Raw genomic sequence first — 27,437 nt, 5'->3', positions numbered from 1 at the left:
CTCCCACGGCCATCGAGCTGCCGTCCATTACAGTATATTGTCAAAAAAGAGGTTCCAGTTATGACCATTACGCGTTGAATTTCGAAATGAAACCCAAGCTGTAAGGAATGAGCCTGCCAAATTTCAGCCTTCTACCTACACGGGAAGTTGGACAATTAGTGATGAGTGAGTGAGTGAGTGAGTGAGTGAGTGAGTGAGTGAGTGAGTGAGTGAGTGAGTGAGTGAGGGCTTTGCCTTTTATTAGTATAGATAAGACTGAGCAACACATGGCAAGAACAGGAGTTTTATCGAACAGTTATCATGGGTTCAGAAGAGTGAGGTCATGTTTTACCAACATGCTGGAATTCTAGGATAATAAAAGGATATGCTCAAAATGGAACATTTGATATTATTTATCTTGACACAGAGGTTGTGCATTAAACTAAAAGAAGTGGGAGTTCAGGATGTTGTTTGTAGAAGAATACAAACTTGGCTAAGATATAGTAAGCAGAGTGTAATGGGAGGAACCCTATCAGAATTGGCTACTGTTTCACAGGGGTCAGTACTAGGGCCTCTAATGTTTTCAATATATATACAGTACTGTGCAAAAGTTTTAGGCAGGTGTGAAAAAATGCTGTAAACAAAGAATGCTTTCAAAAATGGAAGTGTTAATCATTTATTTTCATCAATCAACAAAATGCAGTGAATGAACAAAAAAAAATCTAAATCAAATCAATATTTGGTGTGACCACCCTTTGCCTTCAAAACAGCATCAGTTCTTCTAGGTACACTTGCACACAGTTTTTGAAGGAACTCGGCTGGTAGGTTGTTCCAAACATCTTGGAGAACTAACCACAGATCTTCTGTGGATGTAGGCTTCCTCACATCCTTCTGTCTCTTCATGTAATCCCAGACACACTCGATGATGTTGAGATCAGGACTCTGTGGGGGCCATATCATCACTTCCAGGACTTCTTGTTCTTCTTTACGCTGAAGATAGTTCTTAATGACTTTGGCTGTATGTTTGGGGTCGTTGTCCTGCTGCAGAATAAATTTGGGGCCAATCGTACACCTCCCTGATGGTATTGCATGATGGACAAGTATCTGCCTGTATTTCTCAGCATTGAGAACACCATTAATCCTGACCAAATCTCCAACTCCATTTGCAGAAATGCAGCCCCAAACGTTCAAGGAACCTCCACCATGCTTCACTGTTGCCTGCAGACACTCATTATTGTACTGCTCTCCAGCCCTTCGATGAACAAACTGCCTTCTGCTACAGCCAAATATTTCAAATTTTGACTCATCAATCCAGAGAAACTGCTGCCATTTTTCTGCACCCCAGTTCCTATGTTTTCGTGCATTCTTTAGTCGCTTGGCCTTGTTTCCACGTCGGAGGTATGGCTTTTTGGCTGCAACTCTTCCATGAAGACCACTTCTGGCCAGACTTCTCTGGACAGTAGATGGGTGTACCTGGGTCCCACTGGTTTCTGCCAGTTCTGAGCTGATGGCACTGCAGGACATCTTCCGATTTCGAAGGGAAATAAGCTTGATGTGTCTTTCATCTGCTGCACTAAGTTTCCTTGGCCGACCACTGTGTCTACGATCCTCAACGTTGCCCGTTTCTTTGTGCTTTTTCAAAAGAGCTCGAACAGCACATCTTGAAACCCGAGTCTGCTTTGAAATCTTTGTCTGGGAGAGACCTTGCTGATGCAGTATAACTACCTTGTGTCTTGTTGCTGTGCTCAATCTTGCCATGACATTAAACTGTCTTCCACAAACTCACCTTGGTAGCAGAGTTTGGCTGTTCCTCACTCAGTTTTAAGCCTCCTACACAGCTGTTTCTGTTTCAGTTAATGACTGTGTTTCAACCTACGTGTGACATTGATGATCATTAGCACCTGTTTGGTATAATTGGTTGATCATACACCTGACTATAATCCTACAAAATCCCTGACTTTGTGCAAGTGTACCTATAAGAATTGATGCTGGTTTGAAGGCAAAAGGTAGTAACACCAAATATTGATTTGATTTAGATTTTTCTTTTGTTCGCTCACTTTGCATTTTGTAAACTGATAACAATAAACAATCATTATTTATATTTCTGAAAGCATTCTTTGTTTACAGCATTTTTTCACACCTGCCTAAAACCTTTGCACAGTACTATATATACGTGTTTTGGAAAGGAACATAAGTAACAAGACTGTTAATTTTGCAGGTAATACCAAGACACTGTAGGTGGATTGGCAGGTAATCTAGAATCCATTGAATCATTACAAAGGGACTTGGACAGAATACAGGCTTGGGCAGATTGGGAAGTAAAAATGTTAGGTCTGAATACATAATGGGAAGTCTGAAAATCAAAAGTACACCTTATGAGTAGTATTTAGGAGTCGTAGTGGACTTGACACCATTAACTTCCAGAGAGTGTTCAGAAGCCAGTAAGAATGCTAACTGAATGTTAGGTTATATAGCACGATGTGTAGAGTACAAGTCCAAAGAGCTTATACTCAATCTTTATAACACACTGGTGAGGCCTCATTTGGAGTATTGTGTGCGTTTTTGGTCTCCAGGCTACTAAAAGAGCATAGCAGCGCTGGAAAAAGTTCAGAGAAGAGCAACTAGGCTTATTCCAGGGCTACAGGGGATGTATTATGAGGAAAGATTAAAAGAGCTGAGCCTTTTCAGTTTAAGATAAAGAAGATTAAGAGGTGACATGATTGAAGTATTTAAATTATGAAAGGAATTAGTACAATGAATCGAGACAGTTATTTTAAAATTAGTTCATCAAGAATACAGGGACACAGTTGGAAACTCGTTAAGGGTAAATTTCACACAAATATTAGGAATTTTTTCTTTACACACAGAACCACAGACACATGGAATAAGCTACCAATTAGAATCATTGACAGTATGACTTTAGTGACTTTCAAAACTAGACTTGATGTTATTTTAGAAAAAAATAATTCAAGATACAATATAAAGTGAAAAAACTAAAACAACGTACAAGGTTATTAATGTAGTACTTTTGAATACATACAGATATATATGAATAAATCAATTTAATTCTTATAGTATAATCACTGTGTCATATACTCACATCTCCTCCAAAGTCTGTCTCTGCTGGGGGCCCACCATTAAAATACCTTTACAACAAATAACAGATGTTAGTCATGAAATTCATTATGTAAGTAATTAGAGAAATAAACAGTAAAACAAAAATTTTAAAAAAATAGTTTAACTTATTTTCAGGCAGAAGCCACATTTGAGTTACAAAAATATTAAATATTAAACAATCTATTGCAATTGCCATTTGTCATGGATATTCACTCACAATTTATTGCAGTGTAAACTGGAAAAGCTCATCATTGGCTACTGAAATCTTTTTATTTCTTAAGACCGGTGACAAGCAACACTGCTGCTGCATAAGTCCTATCAAGGCTGCCTGATATTATACCACTTTCATAGTTAAGAAGTTATTATGAATAAGTGGCTGAAATGTGGAGCTTTAAAACAAACCTAGCAGCACTTGATTAGAATTTTGGTATTTTTCACATAAATGCCTTCATTAAAATACATTTTTGTGATCTTGTATCTTTTTACCTTACTTTTTTTTACCTTTTATCATTGAAATAAACAAGTTTTCTTTCGACTCGATCAAAAGATTGCTTCTGCACATGTACTGGCAATATATACACATATATATATTAGGGCTAGGAATCGATTAAAAATATTAACTATTTAATCTCATAATTGTATAGATCACATCTAACATTAAAACATGCAATCATAAAATAAATACATTAATCATAAAGTAAATATACACAGAATCACCAAATTACTGTAGAATCAACACAAAGGAATAAAAAAAATGTATTAGCATAGTTTAAATTCAAACAATGACCTGAAATCTGACCTTTAACAAAATACTACTTGAGCAAGTACAACCTGAATTTAAATGCCTTCCTAAAAGGAAAGTTGAAAAGAAGGCAATAAAAAAAAAAAAAAACAATGCCAATGTACTAATTTTCAAATTGGCATGGGATGTGAGATGCAGATATGTCAAAGTAAAATGAAATTATCAAAACTTCTGTAGACTTTAAATGCACTGCTAAAGACTGACTTAATTGAAATAAGCATCTTATATGGGCATACATTAAAGCTTGTGTTACAACTCCACAAACAGCTTTATAATTATACTCTAAACAAGTGCTTTTTAACTGGTGCACAATAACAGCTACCCAGGTGTACCATATAGGACCACCTGTACAAGTGGGCAAAGGGAGAAAGCAGCTGGGAAAATGCATCCAAAGTGCTCACTAAGTGCTGTGTCTGAAAACGCCAACCTCTGAAACTGCTTTTCTTTGCCAGCGTCTCTGATAGTTCTACCCCCTCGGACAGTTTAACAAGTGTATAGATTCAATGCTTTTGTGGCTGGTAGAATCATGGGGTGCCATAGGATTTTTTGGGTTACAAAAAGTAAGCCACCACAGAAAAACAGTTGGAAAACACTGCTCTACCTACACCTTTGCTCCTGGCACACTAAAAAAAAAGTTCTGTGTAGCTGCTATCTTGCTTAAAAAATGATGAACTGCATTAATTGAGTGGTTATGTTGTGTTCTTTGCACAAATTAGAGAAGATACTGCTAACTGGAGTAAAAGATGGGGATAATCATTACACTTCTGTTTTGTAGAATTTTGGCATTAATTAGGGAAGTAAGCACTGTAAGCTACCTGGAAGACTGGTAAGTTAAATACAGAGGTACCAGACACTTTTTTGGTTTTAGTGCCACTCAAAGAAAACACATTTCGCACATATGTAATTTGACATTGCTTCAATCTTCTTACAGAAACAAGCCATTTAAAAAAAAACAAAAAAAAAAAACTTAATTTTTACCTTTGTTACTTTGCTTTAGTATTGCTCCAGGACTGCCATATACATATCAATGAAAATATATATAAATCAATGAAATGAATACCAGTACCATGGTACTGACATGTGGCAAGGCATTGTGAAATGTAAAATTTTATTTAAAAGTTTCAAATTAAATTTATCTTAAATTTTTAAAAGTAGGATATACATATATATTTTTTTTATATTCATGCTTCATTTTTTGTAGTATTGTTTCGTAATGTTAAAAAAAAAAAAAAAAGACATAAGAATGACACCCTGACCAAAGCACTGCCTGACACGATAGCCTCGTTGCTGGCAAAATAGTGCAAGTACTAGGAGTATTACGTAAACATATAAATCAAATAGTGAGAATGAAACATTTAATGCAAAAAAATCATGTATGCATAACATAATTCAAAAGTTGAATTGAGTAGGTAAATTAACTAAGTTGATCTATGGGTCAACAAAGTCAGATATTGTGAGGGAAAGAGGTAATGGACGGGAATCATTCACAAAGCAATAGAGCTTGGTGGTTCTGTTCAGAGCAATTACCAAACCAGACTGTTATGACACTGTTAAAAATACACTCAATAATAATCCTATAAAGGTTACAGAAAATTCTGCTCCTTAAAAGAGTTATTTCCTACACTTGACTTTACACGTGACCTTAATGATACTTAGGATTGTGTATTTGATTGGAAGTGATTTACAGGTGTATAATAGCTAGAATATATTTACTATAGTTGCCATCTTTGCAAATCAGAGTAACATTAGCAGCTCTCTCATCACAAGGTGCTTCCTCTGTTCCATACCGATTCCTAGAATATGCATATTAAAGGTTTTTAAACAAAGTATTTAATTTCCTTCAGCACTACTCGTAAAACCCCTTCCCATTTATTCCATTGTTTCTTAAAAAAAATCTCTTTTACTGCTTTTGTGCTAGAGTGTTACTGAAAAAAGTGTTTAATATCTGTCTTAGCTAATCATAAGCATTTTATTTTCCTGTTTTTCATTTAAACTTTTTTGGTGGTATTTCTCTTGGTCTGATTTTTTGTTCCTTTTCAATCTTCACATACAGAGGTCTTTTCAATCTTATGTTTTTATTAATATCTTCAATCATCCATTTATATAATTTGTGTTTACACTTATTCTGTTTTTGGAATACATGAGTAATATTTTTAGTCTTTCTCTTTCACATCCAAGGAAAGTATATTTCTGTAAATTAGAAAATCTTTTTATGATGTCATTTATGTGTTTTCAAAGATGATTTCAACATAAATGTTGAAAGCACAGTCACTCAAGGGATCAATTACTTCTACATCCCTTTAACCACAGTTTCTCATCTGTGGTTTCACTTATCCACATTTTGTTAAATAAAAAAATATAATCTTCATAAAAATGAATTATGCAAGCACCTGTCTGTCAAATCGCTTCCAGCTAGTGCTGGGCAGTATGACCAAAATTCTATATCACGGTATTTTTCAAGATTGTATCGGTTTCACGGTATTTGACGGTATTTTTTTCCCATGCATGAGTTAATCACATTTTCCACTGCAATTACTGCAGTAGACTGGCTAAAAATAACCTATTCCACTCTCATGAGAATTGTACATTGTACAAAAAAACACACAAGTATAAATACAGGTTTGCATGGCTTCATAAAGTGATAGTTTTCAAAGGGGGGGGGGGGCACTAATGAAGAGAAGGAATCACACTGCATGACAGTTGCTGTCAAAATATAGAATCTTTTTATTGAACAAATTTTGCAAACCGCTTAAACTAAAACTTTGACAACATATTGTCAACCATCCAGAGGCATTTAGTTGTATTGCACTGAACATGTCTTAGAAAAGGAATAAATGGCAAATATTTTTTATAAACCAACTACACTTTGATAATGTTAACAATCTCTGTCCACTGACATGTTAAAGTGACTTTTTAAACAACTTCACCATCATTAAACTGCATAATATATAAACTAAGAAATAATAACAATAAAATAAATAATAGTGCAACTTCCAGTAATAATACTATTACATCAAAACTTCAAGCCCAGGTACATTACACAGTATTCACCAAACTAAAATAAAACAAGTGCAGCTTGGAGATGACATCTTTACCAACTGAACCGTCATTAAGGCAAATTGCATTAGGAAAAAATTGCAAAATTGCATTAATTCAGACCTTGCTTCAAGCTGAGCTATATATATATATAGTAATCCCTCGCTATATCGCGCTTCGCCTTTCGCGGCTTCACTCTATCGCGGATTTTATATGTAAGCATATTTAAATATATATCGTGGATTTTTTGCTGGTTTGCGACTTTCTGCGGACAATGGGTCTTTTAATTTCTGGTACATGCTTCCTCAGTTGGTTTGCCCAGTTGATTTCATACAAGGGACGCTATTGGCAGATGGCCGAGAAGCTACCCAACTTACTTTTCTCTCTCTCTCTCTCTCTTGCGCTGACATTCTCTGTCCTGACGTAGGGGGATTGAGCAGGGGGGCTGTTCGCACACCTAGACAATACGGACGCTCGTCTAAAAATGCTGAAAGATTATCTTCATGTTGCTCCCTTCTGTGCAGCTGCTTCATGAAGCGACATGCTGCACGGTGCTTCGCATACTTAAAAGCTCGAAGGGCACGTATTGATTTTTGATTGTTTGTTTTTCTCTGTCTCTCTCTCTCTTTCTCTGCTCCTGACGGAGGGGGTGTGAGCTGCCGCCTTCAACAGCTTTGTGCCGCGGTGCTTCGCATACTTAAAAGCCAAACAGCCCTATTGATTTGTTTGCTTTCCTCTCTCTTTCTGACATTCTGTGCTCCTGATGCGCACTCCTTTGGAGAGGAAGATATGTTTGCATTCCTTTAATTGTGAGACGGAATTGTCATCTCTGTCTTGTCATGGAGCACAGTTTAAACTTTTGAAAAAGAGACAAATGTTTGTTTGCAGTGTTTGAATAAAGTTCCTGTCTCTCTACAACCTCCTGTGTTTCTGTGCAAATCTGTGACCCAAGCATGACAATATAAAAATAACCATATAAACATATGGTTTCTACTTCGCGGATTTTCACCTTTCGCGGGGGGTTCTGGAATGCAACCCCCGCGATGGAGGAGGGATTACTGTATATAATAAATAATAAAACTGCAACTTGCATTTATAATACTATTTGTTGTTTAGTGGGTCAAAAAAAACAAAAAAAAAAAAAGGTCCGTTTTTAAATCCAGTTCGTGATTGCTCGACCGCAGGGAATTGATGAGGTGAGTCGCATCTGATCATTCTCAATTGCTTCGTCGGCTTAGTGTGGCGTGTGAATAAGGCGCTGAGCCCACAAACGGAGATGTATATTTATGGGCCGGCAGGATGGGGGAAGGAAAAAAGAAAAGATAGAACACACGGAGGTTAAAGAAGGGAAAAGGCAGTCATGGGAGACGATCCAGACACCAGGAAGGAGAAGGCAGCATGAGCTGGGGCTCCGTGAGGGAGTGCAGGCTTAGGCGATCTAGGGGCTGGTTCACCCCACTGAGTAAGCATGTGGAGTGGGGCGAGCGAAATGTAAGACCTCCAAATGGATCTGAGGAGTGACTGAGTGAGCACGAAGGAAGACGGGAGGTGTGCCGACCTCCGACGGTCTGGCTGCGCAGTGTGGCGGCAGCCAAAACAGGGGTTGGCAGAAAGCAGTTCGTGCTGCAAAGGCTCCGTCAGCAACACCTGTGAAGGGTGAGCCGTGGAGACAGAAGGTGGTGTGCTGCGATCGGACGAGGAGAGAGACTGCATTTTAACAGATATTTATTATGGATTTTATCCCCACATTTCACTGGCTTTATGGATTTGCTATTTATTTGGGTACTGTATTTTTCTGAACACTGTCCAACAGACACTTTTGGTTTTACTTTGACTGTTTTTAACAAAAGCACTTGAGCACTTTCCAACATCCCCTGGCTTCAATGAGATTTCTCAGCTCATCTCGGTCATAACTATCGTCGGTGTTGGTTCAACAGACTCCCATGTGGGAAGAGGGAGTCTGTAGGGGACCGGCACCGTCACAATATTACACAGTAACCAGATACATTACACAGTACTGAAAAAAAAAAAAAAAAATAAGTACAACTTGTCTTGCAGTATTATCCAGTAGTATAGAAACAGTATTCATACATTTGAACATAATGCTCCACATCTGACCTTTTAAAACCAAAGTATCTACAGATAACAGACACAGCACCTTTTTTCGCCAAAAGTTCTTCTGTGTTATCATGTTCAACTTTATCGTCTGCTACAGCTTCAGTTTCAGAATGTTCCCTGTCTATTTTCACCGCTCAATACCTCCACTAACACATGTACTCTGTTGGATGCGTATTTTGCGGTGCACCAGTGAAAAAGGTCCCCCTTAAACAGTTTCCCACTGCGCCACGTTCCGAATGTTGTTTAGGCTATTTAAACCAGTGTTCCGGTATAAGAAAAATCCAAATCATAACAAAAATAAAAAACGTTTTTTTGTATGAACCGGTATACCGCCCAGCACTACTTCCAGCATTTATGATCTTACTGTCCAATAATTTTTGGTGTCACCATCTCCAGGTACCCAGCCAGCCTTCCTTCTTACTGTTAGAATGCTACAGCATCCGCAATGTAAAGTTATCCACACTCGCGGTATCTCTATAAATATAACTTTATTTTGCTTAATAGAGTAAAACCTAGCTATGAATTCACTTACCTGCATCTACAAAAGTGTAACCCATTTTGTGTTTCTCATGCAGCAGCAATAACAGGTCTGTGACGGCCTTAGATCTCTGGGTCTGCAAGGGCTTTACAATAAATGGATCAATATTTGTCTGCAACAGTGGGTGTAAGATGCTGAACCCCATTTGAAATGGGAACAGGACAGTGCCGGATTAACCAATAGGCACATGTAACATATGCTACGGGCCCCACAATTTCGGGGGCCCCCAAATGGTGGACCCAATATTTAATGAAAAAGTGTAGCATTGAAAAACTGGTCTTTAAAAATATTATCTTTACGTTTTTAAACTGTAAATTTCTTACACAACAAAACTTTAGGGGCCAAACACATAAAATTCACATAAATATTATAAGGTTCTTATTATAATCGAGAGTAAAATAATTATTTAGTCCGGTTTGAACTGTTCAGAATCTAAACTTCAGATGATGCAGACCAAAAGGGCCCCCAAATTTGAAATGTGCTACGGGCCCCCAAAGCTCTTAATCCGGCCCTGGAACAGGAGCTTGCAACTGACCCCCCAAGAGTAAGGAATTCCCACTAAGTGTTGGTCATAGGCTTTAACTGATTAAGAACCTGCCCCTTGTAAACACTGCCTTTCACTACTACTGACTGGATGTTTTAGAGAGGTCCTCAAATCAGTGCAGCCACAGTTGATTACGGCCTCTGACAGAGCACCTAGAAGACTATCAGACTTGATAACACAGGAAGTAAGAGATGTAACAAGTTTTCCTTAAGTGAACCAGCTGGATTATTATAAAGCTTCAAGGAGGAGAGCACAGGGTCACCACAATGGCTGGCGTCTTGCCAGAACCAAACCCCATAGAAGCTTCTTCAGTAGTATCCGTGTACAATTTCCATATCTGTGGGGTTTTTCAGGACTATAACCCCCACAGATTGGCTGCATATGTAGGGTTCGGTATTATCCACAGATTTCACTCATTCCTTAGCGGGCATGGAATGTATCCCCCATGTATTCCGGGGGTTGGGGGGTTTACAGTTATCTACCTGTTCCTTGATAACCTTATCTTTCTTGCTGTCTCTCTCATTTTCTACTGACCGGTGAGCATGTGGTAATGGGATAGGGTGGTCTGGTTTGCCCCAGTTCAACATTTTGCTACAGCAAGAATAGTAAGGTTAAAGTGAAGTGATGTTTGTATTCTTCTTTAAAGGTAATTGTTCCTGTGATATTCGCCCCTTTTCCTGTAATTTTAGCCCTCAATTAACATGGCCAGCATTAAGAAGCCTGAATAAGCATTTAACTTTATATGAATCTGCTGGACAGCCATCTTGGCTTTCTCAAATTATAGGGATTTAGCAGAATCTTAAATCTCAGAAAGTCTTAAATGTTTGTTGAGCTCAACTTTACAAATTGCCTGGGTTGTGTTTTCCCTCGATATCTTAAGTAAAAGTTTAACAAAACTGCTTAACACTTTAGTTTAGCAATAACTACACTAATTTAATTTTGTAACTCTTCATTAGCCTGTACAATATTGTCACCTAGTAAAACTGACCTCAAATTTTAAGCATAAATGTAAGCAAATGACAGCAATCCAAACAAACATTCAGTCAAAATATAAACAGTCACTGTTTATAAAAAATAACAATGTTGTCAAAACTTAAATAACAATTGCTTTGCATCTTTGTTTTTTTGGATTATCATTAAACAAGGTAGAATATCAGTACGGGAACAGCTGCATTACACAAGAAATTAGAGGCAAACATAAAATGGGTAAGTTAGAATGTCAGTGCTGTAACTGTACAAGTAAACACTAGCCATCCTGATGGCAGACACATCATAGTCAGAACTTTAGAATTTTTGTCAAGAACACCATCATATTCACTAATGTTGTCAAAGATCAACTCTTAAGCCAAGTTACTACATTCCCTCCAATGCTGAACAGCCTCTCAGAGGCAGTGCAGGTAGCAGGGATGCATAGGTATTTCATTGCTAAACAGCTGATCCGAGGAAAGTTCACCTCATGCATTTTCTACCACTGTGAAGGGATCACTATCTCTAGTCAGCGTTGCCTTATGTCATGGCTCATTTATCTCAATCTCAGTTTATTATCTACGGCAATAATAAAATATAACTAACAATCAACACTAAACAAACTCAAACAGCAGGACCACGGTTCTTGAGCATAGAAGCTCAACCCTGTTGGGGCCTGCGGGCCACTGCCAGGGGGCACATGGACATTTTTGGGGCCCTATTTAGCAGCTTTTCCGCCACACCCAGAAATGCTGCAGGAAGAAGCTCGTTAGACACATGGAGTCCTTCTGGGTGCCCTATAAAAGGGGCCGCCTCACTCCATTCAAGGAGCCAGAGTGGGGAGGAGGTGGACAAAGCTTGCCTGGAGGAGTGGAGGTGGAAGGAAGAAGTGTGACGTGTACTGTGCTGTGGGGAGCAGGGAAACAGAGTTGTAAATAAACCTGTGTGTTGTGTGCTAAACTTGTGTCTGCCTGTCAGTGTCAGGTTAGGGTGGCTACACGTGCTTGGGCATCACAAGTGGCATCCCAGATGGGACTTCCTGGCCAACTATTGGCAGGAGACCCAGTTTAAATATCTTGTGGCCACTTAAGACCCCGAAAATGTCCATGCACCCCCTGGCAGTGGCCATAGGCCACAACAGGGTTGAGCTTCTATGCTTATGACCCGTGGCCCCACTGGAAATCAAGGGGGGTGCTGCCCTCTGTCGGTCCGGGGAAGAAACTGTCCTGTAAATACTCTCTCCACCTGTCCTTCCATAATCAGGGTGTCCAAGCCAGGTAAGGGCCCCAGCCGTCTGCCACAAGTACTATACATGTGGTCATGTTTGAATACGTACACCTGTCCCTGTTACATCCAGATTACCTTACAACCAGTCAATTGGAACCAAACATCGTCATAAGTCAATGACTATATGTACAAGTTTTGTATTTTCATGGTAAATGAAACTTAGCAATAGCAATGTGCAGATGATTGCCAAAGCATGAGAGTCTGGTCCAGTTATTGAGAGCAGCGGCTTTAACAACATTGGCTCAACATGTCCATTGGGCTACTGACAGTAGTGTAGCTGCTAGTTTGTCGTGACAAGCTTCATATACTGCAGGCAAGGATGTCTTTGAAAAATATTTTCTACCTGGAAGGTTGCATTTTGGGTCAAGCTTTTTAACAAGTTGCCTAACACCCTCCTTTTCGCCCCGTTTAGATTGGCATCATATCCTTGGCCAAACAATTTGTAACCGCATCAGTAATTTCCATCCACCTTTTGCTCGTCCTGTTATATTAAGTGCAACTAGAGAGTGTTTGTTAAGTCACTTGTTTACTTTTTGTCTACACATTACCAGCTGCTAGTATCTCCTCATGTGCCTTCATAGCCTGATTGTAGTGCACAGCGTGTTTTTGGTTTAAGCAGTAAAGCACGTTTGTTGCCTCTCCACCTTTAGTGGTAACAGTTTTCTTGCATATTTTGCAAAGTATTGTGCTTTGTTGGAGGTCTGACCTCTTTTAGCCAAAAAACTTTCATACTATTGAAGTAGCTCCCCTTAAGGTACTAAATCGTCATTGGAGGCTAACACGCTGATGTTTGGGCTTGTATCGTTGTGTGCTAGGGAAAGTAAATGCATCGCGTCACTATATCATTGATTATAGTACTGTAAATTAATATTTTTTTAAATGTTAATGACATGTGATTTGTAGTGGTGACAGAAAAAAAATGTCATATATGTGTATCTAAGTGTATTGGCTTGCAAGTGCCCTCAATAAAAACCAAGATCCAGGCCTTTAATGACCTCTTGGACACAGCCATCAGAAGTGTGTCTGTCTGCGGAGAGAGAGTTTACTTACCTCGGCAGCGACATTCTTGTCTCTGGTGACTCTTCCTATGATGTCAACAGACGGATTAGGAGAGCATGTGGGGTCATGAGGTCACTGGAAAGGGGTGTGTGGTACTCCAGATATCTTTGCAAGAGGACGAAGGTCCAAATCTTTACAGTCCTGGTGCTATCCTGTTTTGCGATATGGTTGTGAGACATGAATGCTATCTAGTGACCCGAGACAAAAACTGGTGCCCTTCATTAAAATGTCTTTTCAAGGAATCCTTGGGTACTGCTGGTTTGACTTTGCATCAAACGAGCTGTTGCTTACAGAATCCCAAATATGGCACATTATCTGCATTGTTAGTGAGCATCAGTTATGGCACTACGGCCATGTGGTGTGATTCCCCGAGGGTGATTTGGCTTACAGGATCGTCATTGTTGAGGACAATGCTTGACCAGGCCAAAAGAACGCCCAAGTAGCATCTGGCTGAAGCAGATAGATGGTCATTTCCAGAAGGTGGGGCTGGACTGTGTGTCTACCTGGAGGGTTGCCAACCAGGATCCCAAGCTATTTAATCGTATGGTGGATGCATGCTCCCCATATTGACTTGACCTGACTTCATGCACAATGGAATGACGTTTATGACATATTAGAAGGAAATAGCAAGTAATGCTGTACAATGGCAAATTATGTAAAAAGGAAAAAAAAAATCTATTAATCGGAAGTCACATGTCTATTATTCATTTGTATGAGCAAAATATTCAAAAGACATGCTTTTTTCTAAAATATTGTTAAACATTTATTTATGTAATCACCAACATGCATATAAACAGAAACCTAAAGACTCCTGTTTCAGTGGGAGAGACAGGTGTTCAATTCAAAATGTCTGTCTCATGAGGATTTAGAATTCCTGTTTATCTGCATAGTAGTAATTCCAGAAATAATTATTTAACAATATTTTAGCTAAAAAAGCTTAAGTTTTGCACAATTTCAGAATATAACTGGATAATGGACATACAGATACAGTGGTGTGAAAAACTATTTGCCCCCTTCCTGATTTCTTATTCTTTTTCATGTTTGTCACACAAAATGTTTCTGATCATCAAACACATTTAACCATTAGTCAAATATAACACAAGTAAACACAAAATGCAGTTTTTAAATGATGGTTTTTATTATTTAGGGAGAAAAAAAAATCCAAACCTACATGGCCCTGTGTGAAAAAGTAATTGCCCCCTTGTTAAAAAATAACCTAACTGTGGTGTATCACACCTGAGTTCAATTTCCGTAGCCACCCCCAGGCCTGATTACTGCCACACCTGTTTCAATCAAGAAATCACTTAAATAGGAGCTGCCTGACACAGAGAAGTAGACCAAAAGCACCTCAAAAGCTAGACATCATGCCAAGATCCAAAGAAATTCAGGAACAAATGAGAACAGAAGTAATTGAGATCTATCAGTCTGGTAAAGGTTATAAAGCCATTTCTAAAGCTTTGGGACTCCAGCGAACCACAGTGAGAGCCATTATCCACAAATGGCAAAAACATGGAACAGTGGTGAACCTTCCCAGGAGTGGCCGGCCGACCAAAATTACCCCAAGAGCGCAGAGACGACTCATCCGAGAGGTCACAAAAGACCCCAGGACAACGTCTAAAGAACTGCAGGCCTCACTTGCCTCAATTAAGGTCAGTGTTCACGACTCCACCATAAGAAAGAGACTGGGCAAAAACGGCCTGCATGGCAGATTTCCAAGATGCAAACCACTGTTAAGCAAAAAGAACATTAGGGCTCGTCTCAATTTTGCTAAGAAACATCTCAATGATTGCCAAGACTTTTGGGAAAATACCTTGTGGACTGATGAGTCAAAAGTTGAACTTTTTGGAAGGCAAATGTCCCGTTACATCTGGCGTAAAAGGAACACAGCATTTCAGAAAAAGAACATCATACCAACAGTAAAATATGGTGGTGGTAGTGTGATGGTCTGGGGTTGTTTTGCTGCTTCAGGACCTGGAAGGCTTGCTGTGATAGATGGAACCATGAATTCTACTGTCTACCAAAAAATCCTGAAGGAGAATGTCCGGCCATCTGTTCGTCAACTCAAGCTGAAGCGATCTTGGGTGCTGCAACAGGACAATGACCCAAAACACACCAGCAAATCCACCTCTGAATGGCTGAAGAAAAACAAAATGAAGACTTTGGAGTGGCCTAGTCAAAGTCCTGACCTGAATCCAATTGAGATGCTATGGCATGACCTTAAAAAGGCGGTTCATGCTAGAAAACCCTCAAATAAAGCTGAATTACAACAATTTTGCAAAGATGAGTGGGCCAAAATTCCTCCAGAGCGCTGTAAAAGACTCATTGCAAGTTATCGCAAACGCTTGATTGCAGTTATTGCTGCTAAGGGTGGCCCAAACAGTTATTAGGTTCAGGGGGCAATTACTTTTTCACACAGGGCCATGTAGGTTTGGATTTTTTTTTCTCCCTAAATAATAAAAACCACCATTTACAAACTGCATTTTGTGTTTACTTGTGTTATATTTGACTAATGGTTAAATGTGTTTGATGATCAGAAACATTTTGTGTGACAAACATGCAAAAGAATAAGAAATCAGGAAGGGGGCAAATAGTTTTTCACACCACTGTAATGTGGCATGTGTAATGTGAGATTTTTTTTTCTTTTTTCCCCCCATAGATGTTTTTCGCCAATCGTTTCCATTGTACAGCATTGGTCTCTATTGCCTTCCATTAGGTAATACATTTATTCTCAGTTCTGCATAACATGAAATTAAATTGTTATCTCAGCCACATCTTAAAAGTGTATGGGGTGTGTAACATTAAAAATCAGATTTGGTTCGAGCTACACTACTGATTTCTACACTTCTATTGTACGTGTTTGATGGGCTGGGGTCTTATTAACATTTTATCCTCGTTCATAATGAGTAGGTAGTGACAGAAGTTAACAGGTGTTCGGTTTTTCTTGCTGTCAACAAATTGCATTTGCAACACCAGTGTTATTTTTTGCAGAGCTTCACACTAGGTGGAGCAGAAGTTCCCAAGACTAGATTAGTTTCCAAAAAGAAATCTTCACAATCACATACTGTATATACTATATCTGCTACCTAAAATTGTGTTCTAAATGAAGCATGTTTTACATTTAAAAAAATACCTTTTCTGTGCTTGTAGCTTACAAAGAGACTATACAAAGAGGCTAAAGGGTACATGGGTCTAAAGATTAATTCAAAAGTCTTGAAACTTACCGAAAATGTCCGCTTTAAAACATCAAAGGTTTTGTTTAAGACATTTCTTCCACCTTTATGAGGCATCTTTGTGATAATGAAAGGAAAGTGCAATTAATCGTTTTATAAGAGATTCTTGGAACTTTTTCCTTAAGGAAAAAATAAATTTCCTCTTTGCTTTTCTGTTGACAGCCTCCATTGTGGGTGGAGTTATGACAACCCAGCAAGCCCCCAAAGCCATGCTTCATTCTGTATATAATCCTCCTTTTTAGAGGTCTGCAACCCGACAGGCCAAGAGAAAGCATCAGGCTTCAAGTTAGGTTTGGACATATTTTTAATATTAAATATCAGGATGGGCCGTGTTTGGGTGTTTTTTATTTTTTATACAAGCCATTTATTTATTTATTTATTTTTTAATTCACCCCCCACCTCCTTATTTAATTTTCGCTCTGTAATTTCCCATACCACCAATGTTAGTTCTCGTGGGTGTGTTTAACATGAATGATAACCAGCTATATATCTTAGCAATGGACAAAATAAAGCGTAAACTTGCAAACAGAGAACTACTCAAAATGCCAAATGAATCGGGACATTGTAACAAAGGAGGAACAACTTTCTGGTTACGTACAGCATGCTCTGTTCTTTTCAGGTATAATAGCAAAACAACTGGCATGTCTTCTCTTCAGTGACATGTGGACAATGGGTGTAGCAGCTCTAGTACTTATTTGTACCTATTAAGGAAATAACAGCTCCTGCCAAAGTAAAAATTTAGAATTATTAAACTTGGGAGCTATCCATGGTCTAGTTCCAGTCGAAAGTGTGTTACTGGATCCTACTACCATCTCTTGTAAATGTAAGGAGATTGCAGTAATGAAAAGACAGGATGTTGTCAGAGAAATATCAGAGATGCTGTCCGATATTAATTTCATAATGATTACAGATATGTGGACCAACAATTATCGAAAGGTCAGTTACCTGACAATTACCTGCCACTCTGTTATACCAGAGTGTTTACCACTGCAATATTCCCACTCAGAGAAGCAAAAACAGGTGACAGCATACGGAGAGAGTTAAATCGACAGCTCATGCATGAGCTTGGATTTGATGCTGTTGTTATGAATAAAGATGTCTGGGTAACTGCTCAAGGACCAAATGTCATTTCTGCACTTACACCCTATCACCGCTAACAAGCTTTCCGATATTGTCGCAAAAATTGCAGAAAAACTGCTGGCAGCAAAAGCCAACTGACAAAACAGTGAGGTAGATGTCAGATACAGTGTAGGGCCATTAAGCCGCGGGCCAGTAATCTGCGAATTCGCTTAAGCCGCGCAAAAAGCTTGGATCCCAATTTTTTGACACTATGGATCATACAGACCTAAACATGGCCTCTCAAACACTCAAGACAGGTGTTGACAGCTGTCATTTTGGCATTTCGAATGTCCGTGATTGACATGCTATGCACTATCGCGGATTAAATATTTAAATGCTGGCTTATAACTTCAAAGAGGTATTTATAGAAGATTAGTCTTTTATTTATCAATAAACAATAAAATAACTTACAATGAAATTCAAATATTAATCTGTTTTATCCACACTGAGTGTCAGCGTTATGGATACCGCCATTGTAACCGATTCACACCTTACAATGCTACAAAGTTAATCCGTGGTAAATCCACAAAAAATCGACTCGTATTTAAAGTATTATTTTTAATTATATAATCTGATAAAACTTGAAATTGTATAAATATGAGTCACAAACCCAACGTAAATCACTTCAGTTTCTGAATCTATAGCGAGCACATCATATTTGCTTTAAAACTTTTAAAGCCATGAGTAATAAACGTAAACACGCTTCATATGATGTTCAGCAAAAGTTGGATGTCATCGAAAGAATACGAAACGGCGAAACTCGCATTAAAGTAAGCAGAGAGTTAGGGGTACCTGAGTCAACACTACGCGGATGGATCAAAGATGAAAACAAATTAAGAACATTTCTTGATGAGCTTGATGAAGGTGGTTTAAGACGCAAGAGAGCCAGAACAGCAAAAGATCCAGAATTAGACAAAGCAACTTTTAATGCATTTTGTGAGGCTAGAAACAATGGTATCCCTATTTCTGGTCCAGTCATCCAAGCGCAGGCAGAAAATTACACAAGGAAATTCATGGTCCCGATGCAAATCCTGAGTTTACAGTTTCAAGTGGCTGGTTGAAAAGGTGGAAACAGCGACACAGCCTTTCACAAGTAAAGATCAATGGCGAGATTAAGTCAGCAGACACTATAGCAGGAGAAGAGTTCATACCCAAATTTCAACAATTCATAGAAGAACAGCAGCTAACAGAAGAGATGATTTACAACGCTGATGAAATGGGCCTTTACTACAAAATACTGCCTGATAGGACTTTAGCCATGAAGAAAGACAAGACCAGCAAAGAAGGTTATAAACAGATCATCACAAGCTAACACCTCTTTGTATTGGCAAGTTTGGATCCCCAAGAAGTTTCCACAACATCAACATGTCATCATTACCACTGGACTACGATCGCAGCAAGAATGCCTGGATGACAGCAGCAATTTTTGAGAAGTGGTTTCACCAGACGTTCATCCCTGATGTCTGTAGGCACCTTAGAAGCAAGGGAATGGAACCACAAGCATGCCTACTTTTAGACAACTGTCCAACCTACCCCTCTGCAGAGACGTTGAAGTTCAGAGATGGCAAGATTTTCGTTTATTACCTTCTGCTGATGATGTAGTTAAAGGACTTGAAGTGGCCTTAGAGTACTACGAGCGTGTGGGGGATAAAGTAAAGACACTACAGCTGAAGTCTCTCATACGAGATTCCAAGATGGGAGCTTCTAGGAACAAGAAGCAAGCTGACATCACCTCGTATTTTACTAAAAAATAAAGACTGTTTGTAACTTGTTATTGTGTAATAACAACTATTATATTACTGTATGTTTAATTTTACATTGGAAATAAAAAAAAATTAAAATTTTATTAAAATGTTTATAACATTGTTAATGTATTAATGTGTGATGGTAATAAAAGTGCTTGCATGAGATTTCGTTTATATGTCAAATAATTACTATTTTAATACTATATTGTGCCATGCAATGTTACGAATAAATATTTAGATAATTTTTATGAAAAGATGTGAAATAAAATGTTTTAAATGTATTTGATATGTTTTGTTATTCTTAATTAATAATTTATTATTAATTTCAAGACCGTTAATCACGATTTAATATGCAGCACGCAATGTTGCGATCGTGAGACTACGGCGCTTCTTTCAAAATGGCGACTCGCGGGTCAACACGTGAGAAAGGATTGTGATCAAAAAACATTTATTTTTTCATTATTTATTGTAATTTATGCATTATCAAAAAATATTTAAGCTGCGGACCACCTAAGCCGCGGTTAAGCAATTTGGACCTCAATCACAGCGGCTTAATGGCCCTACACTGTACCAGGTTTAGTACAGTTGCTCTCCCCTTGCAGTCAATCAAGGATGTGTACCTCGAGCTTCAACAAAAGTCTGAAACATGGGGGAACTCATAGAATTGTTAACATAGCCATAGATATCCTAGACTTCCTTTTGGAATTTCTTCGCCCATTTTGGTTGGCTCAGAGGGATCTGGAAGGCGACTCGCACCCTATGCTTAATCTGGTCATATTATGGCATGAGAGATTTAAACACCACTGTAAACCTGTGCATACAGACAGACCACATCAAACAAAGACATCTAGAATGAATAAACAAAAAGGTAAACTTGCTATATTCTTATGGCCTAAATTATGCCAGTTATGCATGTTTTTTAATACCAAGAGGTAAGATTTTCATTAAGAGGCCAGGTGTCTGATTGCCTGCTTTGCATCAGGTTATTAAACATTGAGTGCACCTGGAGCCAAGAGAAGAACAACTATAGTGGCACAGTTTGAGGAATAGGTGAATGTACCTATGAATGAAAACAAAGATGAAGTTCAAGACTACACAAAGCATATTCAAATCATGGAAGATGAGAAGGATGTGTTGTGTTGGTGGAAAAGCCACAAGGCATCTTTCCCTCTGCTTGCTAAACTTGCCCACAGTTTGTTAAGTATCCCAGAAAAATGATAGGCTAGAAGAAAAACATGCTGAAACCATCAATGGTGGATGCAATTCTGTTCCTGCACAAGTCTTATTAAATTAATAACTTCTTCATGATTCTTCAGACCATCACTGACCCAACACCAAACCGGTCATGCTGAACAATGTTACAGGCAGAATAATGTTCCCCATGGCTTCTCCAGACCCTTTCACGTCTGTCACATGTGCTCAGGGTGAACCTGCTCTCATCTGTGAAAAGCACAGGGCGCCAGTGGTGGACCTGCCAATTCTGGTATTCTATGGCAAATGCCAATTGGGCTCCACAGTGCCGGGCAGTGAGCACAGGGACTACTAGAGGACGTCAGGCCCTCAGGCCACCCTCATGAAGTCTGTTTCTGATTGTATGGTCAGAGACATTCACACCAGTGACCTGCTGGAGGTCATTTTGTAGGGCTCTGGCAGTACTCATCCTGTTCCTCCTTGCCCAAAGGAGCAGATACCGGTCCTGCTGATGGGTTAAGGACATTCTACAGCCATGTCCAGCTCTCCTATACAGTAACTGCCTGTCTACTGGAATCTCCTCCATGCCCTTAAGAATGTGTTTAGAGACACTAATGCAAAACTAGTGAAAAAACAGAACAGATGAGAAGGGAAAAATGTCAGTGGCTTCCACCTTTTAAATCATTCCTGTTTTGGGGGTTGTCTAATTGTTGCCCCTCTAATGTACCTGTTGTTAATTTCATTAACACCAAAGCAGCTGAAACTCATTAAAAAAAAAACCCTCTGCTACTTAACTGACTAGATCAATATCCCAGAAGTGTCACTGAGTGATGCTATACTCTGATTAAAAAGTGTTCCTTTAATTTTTTTGAGCAGTTTATATCTACATAATATTAATATTTACTGCATATTTCTATATACAATCACACTGGATAATTAGAATAAAGAATACACAGAAATTAGAAAGAGTAATTTGATTATGCTCTTATTTTAAATAAGCACTTGTTTTATTATGTAATTCTGTACCTTATAAGATACTATTATTTTTAAGCATATTGTAATGTCACCAATAGAGTTTAAGCACTGTTAAGCAGTGAATGCTATTGAATTGTCAGATAGTCAAAATACTGGAACGCACAGAGCCTTATACTTCAGCAATGAACTGACGCCCTGAAAGATGATGCCTAAGATGAGATGGAGGATTAGTAATAAGAAAAAAACAGAAGACAAAGCCAGCAAACTGGCAAAGAGGAGCTGACCATGAGCATAACGAATAAGGGGAATGGTTAGACAGAAAATAATGAGAAGTGGGCTTGGCCAAAGCTGACCCAGACAAAGATAAGTGCTTTGAGCATGTAAAATGTGCTATATAAATAAAATGTATTATTACTGTAATTACTAGTCATTCAGCCCGTTACAATAACGGGCGCTAGAACAGTAGTGCATAAACATTAGTAGGAACAGTCTATATTAAATGGCAAGGGACTTTGACCTCATTCTTTTTGTTGGTCGTATTTTTCTCTCTTTCAGCCTTTCTTTTGTTGATGTTTACTTGCTGAGCTGACCGTTCTTCATGGGCTGCCGCCGTGTATTGTGTGTCTTTAATGTTCTGTGACAGTAATACTGTCTTGTAAGGCTCTATTCAATAAGGGCGCGCACAAAAAGGCGAGCTTCAAAAGGGCGACCTCAATTGAGCGCGGCGAATAAAGGTGTTCGTAGATAATTTAGTTCAAATGGCTCTGGAATATGTAAAGAGCAACAAAGGTGCAGATGTTTATTTACGCGCGCCTTTATTCCCTGTGACCGATTGAGGTCGCCCGTTTGAGGCTCGCCTTTTTGTGCACGCCCTTATTGAAGGATACCGTGTTGTACGTCCGCTGGCTTGTACGTCCGAAATATACCTTCAATTTTCTGTGGCGTCGGTAATATGCTTTTAATCTCCTCTGACAGTAATACTGGCTTGTATGTGGCTGTAATATGTGCCACGGTAGGTAGGTAGGTAGGTAGGTAGGCTTTGGATGGATGGATGGATGGATGGATGGATGGATGGATGGATGGATGGATGGATTTGGATGGATGGATGGATGGATGGATGGATGGATGGATGGATGGATGGATGGATGGATGGATGGATGGATGGATGGATGGATGATAGATGGATGGATGATGGATGGATGGATGATAGATGGATGGATGGATGGATAGATAGATAGATAGATAGATAGATAGATAGATAGATAGATACTTTATTAATCCCAAGGGGAAATTCACATTCTTCAGCAGCAGCATACTGATACAATAAATAGTATTAAATTAAAGAATGATAATAATGCAGGTGAAAAACAGACAATAACTATGTATAATGTTAAATGTTAACGTTTACCCCCCCGGATGTAATTAAAGAGTCGCATAGTTTGGGGGAGGAACAATCTCCTCAATCTGTCAGTGGAGCAGGACAGTGACAGCAGTCTGTCGCTGAACCTGCTCTTCTGTCTCGAGATGATACTATTAAGTGGATGCAGTGGATTCTCCATAATTGATAGGAGCCTGCTGAGCGCCCTTCGCTCTGCCACAGATGTTAAACTGTCCAGCTCCATGCCAACAATAGAGCTTGCCTTCCTCACCAGCTTGTCCAGACGTGAGGCGTCTTTCCTCTTAATGCTGCCTCCCCAGCACACCACCGCGTAGAAGAGGGCGCTCGCCACAACTGTCTGATAGAACATCTGCAGCATCTTATTGCAGATGTTGAAGGACGCCAGCCTTCTAAGGTAGTATAACCGGCTCTGTCCTTTCTTGCACAGCGCATCAGTATTGGCAGTCCAGTCTAATTTATCATCGAGCTGCACTCCCAGATATTTATAGGTATGCACCATCTGCACACAGTCACCTTTAATGATCACTGGGTCTATGAGGGGTCTGGGCCTCCTAAAATCCACCACCAGCTCTTTGGTTTTGCTGGTGTTCAGGTGTAGGTGGTTTGAGTCGCACCATTTAACAAAGTCATTGATTAGGTCCCTATACTCCTCCTCCAGCCCATTCCTGATGCAGCCCACGATAGCAGTGTCATCAGCGAACTTTTGCACATGGCAGGACTCCGAGTTGTATTGGAAGTCCGATGTATATAGGCTGAACAGGACCGGAGAAAGTACAGTCCCCTGTGGCGCTCCTGTGTTGCTGACCACAATGTCAGATGTGCAGTTCCCAAGACGCACATACTGAGGTCTGTCTTTAAGATAGTCCACGATCCATGCCACTAGGTATGAATCTAATCCCATCTCTGTCAGCTTGTCCCTAAGGAGCAGAGGTTGGATTGTGTTGAAGGTGCTAGAGAAGTCTAGAAACATAATTCTTACAGCACCACTGCCTCTGTCCAAGTGAGAGAGGGATCGGTGTAGCATATAGATGATGGCATCCTCTGCTCCCACCTTCTCCTGATATGCAAACTGCACAGGGTCAAGGGCGTGTTGAACCTGTGGCCTAAGGTGGTGAAGCAGCAGCCTCTCCATGGTCTTCATCACATGTGATGTTACAGCAACAAGCCGAAAGTCATTCAGCTCACTAGGACGTGATACCTTTGGGACTGGGGTGATACAAGATGTTTTCCAAAGCCTCGGGACTCTCCCCTGTTCCAGGCTCAGGTTGAAGATGCGCTGTAGAGGACCCCCCCAGCTCCGATGCACAGACCTTCAGCAGTCGTGGTGATACTCCATCTGGACCCGCTGCTTTGCTGGCACGAAGTCTCCTCAGCTCTCTGCTCACTTGCGCTGTTGTAATTATGGGTGGGGATGTCTTTCCTATGCTGGTATCAGCAGAAGGATGTGTGGAGGGTGCAATACTCCGAGGTGAGTGTGAGAGTGGGTTAGGGTGGTCAAACCTGTTAAAGAAGTTGTTCATTTGGTTTGCTCTCTTCACGTCTCTCTCGATGGTGGTACCCCGCTTCGAGCTGCAGCCAGTGATGATCTTCATCCCATCCCACACTTCCTTCATGCTGTTATTCTGCAACTTCTGCTCCAGCTTTCTCCTGTACTGCTCCTTCGCCGCCCTAAGCTGGACTCGGAGTTCCTTCTGCACGCGCTTGAGCTCATGCTGATCACCGTCTTTAAAAGCCCTTTTCTTCTGGTTCAAAAGGCCCTTGATGTCACTTGTAATCCATGGCTTGTTGTTAGCATAGCAGCGTACTGTTCTTACTGGAACTACAATGTCCATACAGAAGTTGATGTAGTCAGTAGTGCAGTCAACAACTTCCTCAATGTTCTCACTATGAGATCCCTGCAGGATATCCCAATCTGTAGTTCCAAAACATTCTCTCAGAGTATTCTCAGCCTCCGGGGTCCACTTCCTGAATGATCGTGTGGTTACAGGTAGGACTCTCACTTTTGGTTTATAGTGAGGCTGAAGCAGAACCAGGTTATGATCTGCTTTCCCAAGCGCAGGCAGCGGGGTGGCGCTGTATGCGTCTTTAACGTTTGCATACAGTAAATCAATAGTCTTATTTCCCCGGGTGTTACAGTCCACATACTGGGAGAATGCAGTTAATGTTTTGTCCAGCGTCACATGGTTAAAGTCTCCAGCGATTAGCACAAGCGCCTCAGTGTGCTGCATTTGTAACTTAGCAACAGCAGAATGGATGATGTCACTCGCTGACTCCTCGTCCGCCCAAGGAGGTATGTACACGATGACAACAATGACATGTCCAAACTCTCTGGGCAAGTAGTAGGGACGTAAACTTACGGCCAACAGTTCGATATCCCTGCAGCAAGTGGAGATTTTGACGTTAACATGTCCAGAGTTACACCACCGTGTATTAACATAGAGAGCGAGTCCTCCTCCTTTGTGCTTCCCACAGGTACTTGCATCTCTGTCCGCTCTAACTGTGCTAAACCCGGGTAGCTCCACGTTGGCATCTGGGATGGTGTTATTTAGCCAGGTTTCGCAAAAACACAACAAACTGCATTCTCTGTAGGTCCTGACATTTTTCACCAGCGCAGCCAGTTCGTCTATCTTATTTGAGATTGAGTTTACATTCCCCAGAATCACAGAAGGCACCGAAGGCTTGAAACGCCACTTTCTCGCAAGCCGCTTCATTTTTAGTTTAGTGCCGGCTCTGCTGCCACGATACCGCCTTCTTACCTCGTCAGGTAAATATGGAACCACACCGGCACTGGCATTTGTTCTCAGCGCTCAAAGTTGAGTACTTGAATAGGCGAGTCTCGGCGTGTAAAAATCCATGCCCACGTTGTAAAAGTAAGTGTGTCCAGAGAACGAATCCACATAAAATAAAGTAATAGGAGTGATCAATAAATAAAAATAGAAAAATAAAAGTAGAAAAGTACACATACATATACAGTCATACACGGAGCTGCTGAAAAGGCTGCCACTCACGGCGGCGCCAGATGTCATTTACATTTTCATTTCTGTATTGTGTACCTTTAATTTCCTCTTGCAGTAATACTGGTTTGTACTTCCGTAAAACGCCTCTAACTTTCTCTGACAGTAATATCGCGCATCGCACCATGCCCCGCGCATGCGCACTTCACCAGAAGACACCCACACACGGACACCTGGACACACAAAGGGATTTTATTAAAGAGGTTTATTACTAAAGATGGCAAAATGCCACCACATGCTCTCCATTACCATATTAGGAGTGTCAAAAAATGTTATCTATGTAGAGAAATGTACTGTATAAAAGTGCCTTGGTCATGTGGTACTCTCTATGGAATGAACACGGCTTTAATTTTCTTCAATAAAGGTCTTTACTGAAACCAGAAGGCTTTTGGACTTTGCATGGTTTCTTGGCTTGGATATTATTGGTTTGGGATTTTAGTCTATGACAAATCTCACAACAAAGACTTGTTTTTTAGCTTTTAACCTTCTTAAAACAACATGGAAATGCTTTTTTGCAATATGTGTGTAATCTCTAGATGTGTGTCAATACTCAATAACATTTTTGGCTTGAGAAATGGATGTATTTGGTAAGTTTTAAATGTTTTTAAAAATCACCTATGGACCTGTGTACCCTTTAGCCCTACTGTAAGAAACAGCAGACAAGTTATTTTTTTTAATTTATAAAAAGCACTCCAATTTAAAACAAAATTTTAGGTGGCAAGTTAATATATGATATGATTGTGAAGAAATAAATTTGATTTGAAAAATACCAAACTTATAATTTAGCAAAATCTTCATCTCTTAGCAACAAGAAGTTAAATTAATACTTGCGAATTAAATTTGTGCTGGTTCACATTCTAAGCATAAGAAGGAAATCTACATTTTCGGTACCTGTTTCATTTGATTCAGAACAGAATTGCAAATGTTGTGGTGATTGCAAAGTCTAAAATGTGCTGATAATCTCCAGTTTTCTAAAGCTGCTAATTAAGCTTCCAAACCTTTATAAGTCAGATGTTCAAAGACCAAATAGGATCCTGGACAGCATTCTACTTGCAGCGTCTGTTGCATTGCTCAAGAGTCACACTTTCAATCATTTATAAGGCTACCTTTTTTCCCCCCAGTTTGTCCCATAAAATGAGGGCAGCTTTCTTCAGTGTTTACTATAAACGATTGGCTCTGTTGAAAATTGCAGCTTTATGTTTCATGAAGTTTTTGTGGTTAATTTTCTTTCTTGTACAGTCATGAAAGATTTTAACTCCTCAAACAATGTCCAAGCATTATAATGCAGTCTATTCTCAATAATTAGCCAAATACTGCC

At 39.7% G+C, this 27,437-nt stretch overlaps 1 protein-coding gene across 2 annotated transcripts in view; it reads right to left on the bottom strand.

The window, feature by feature from the left end:
- med25 (mediator complex subunit 25) overlaps positions 1 to 27,437 on the bottom strand; it is a 287,263-nt gene that overhangs the window by 202,468 nt on the left and 57,358 nt on the right. For both annotated transcript variants that reach the window (XM_028813612.2, XM_028813613.2), the window contains exon 4: positions 3,080 to 3,125. In XM_028813612.2, the coding sequence (XP_028669445.1) occupies positions 3,080 to 3,125 (46 nt within the window). The remainder of the gene's footprint in view (positions 1 to 3,079; positions 3,126 to 27,437) is intronic.

Source organism: Erpetoichthys calabaricus, chromosome 11 (genome assembly GCF_900747795.2).
Source record: "Erpetoichthys calabaricus chromosome 11, fErpCal1.3, whole genome shotgun sequence".
NCBI lineage: Eukaryota > Metazoa > Chordata > Cladistia > Polypteriformes > Polypteridae > Erpetoichthys > Erpetoichthys calabaricus.
The sequence above is the reverse complement of the archived record's forward strand: the minus strand, read 5'-3'. Positions and strand labels throughout refer to the sequence as shown.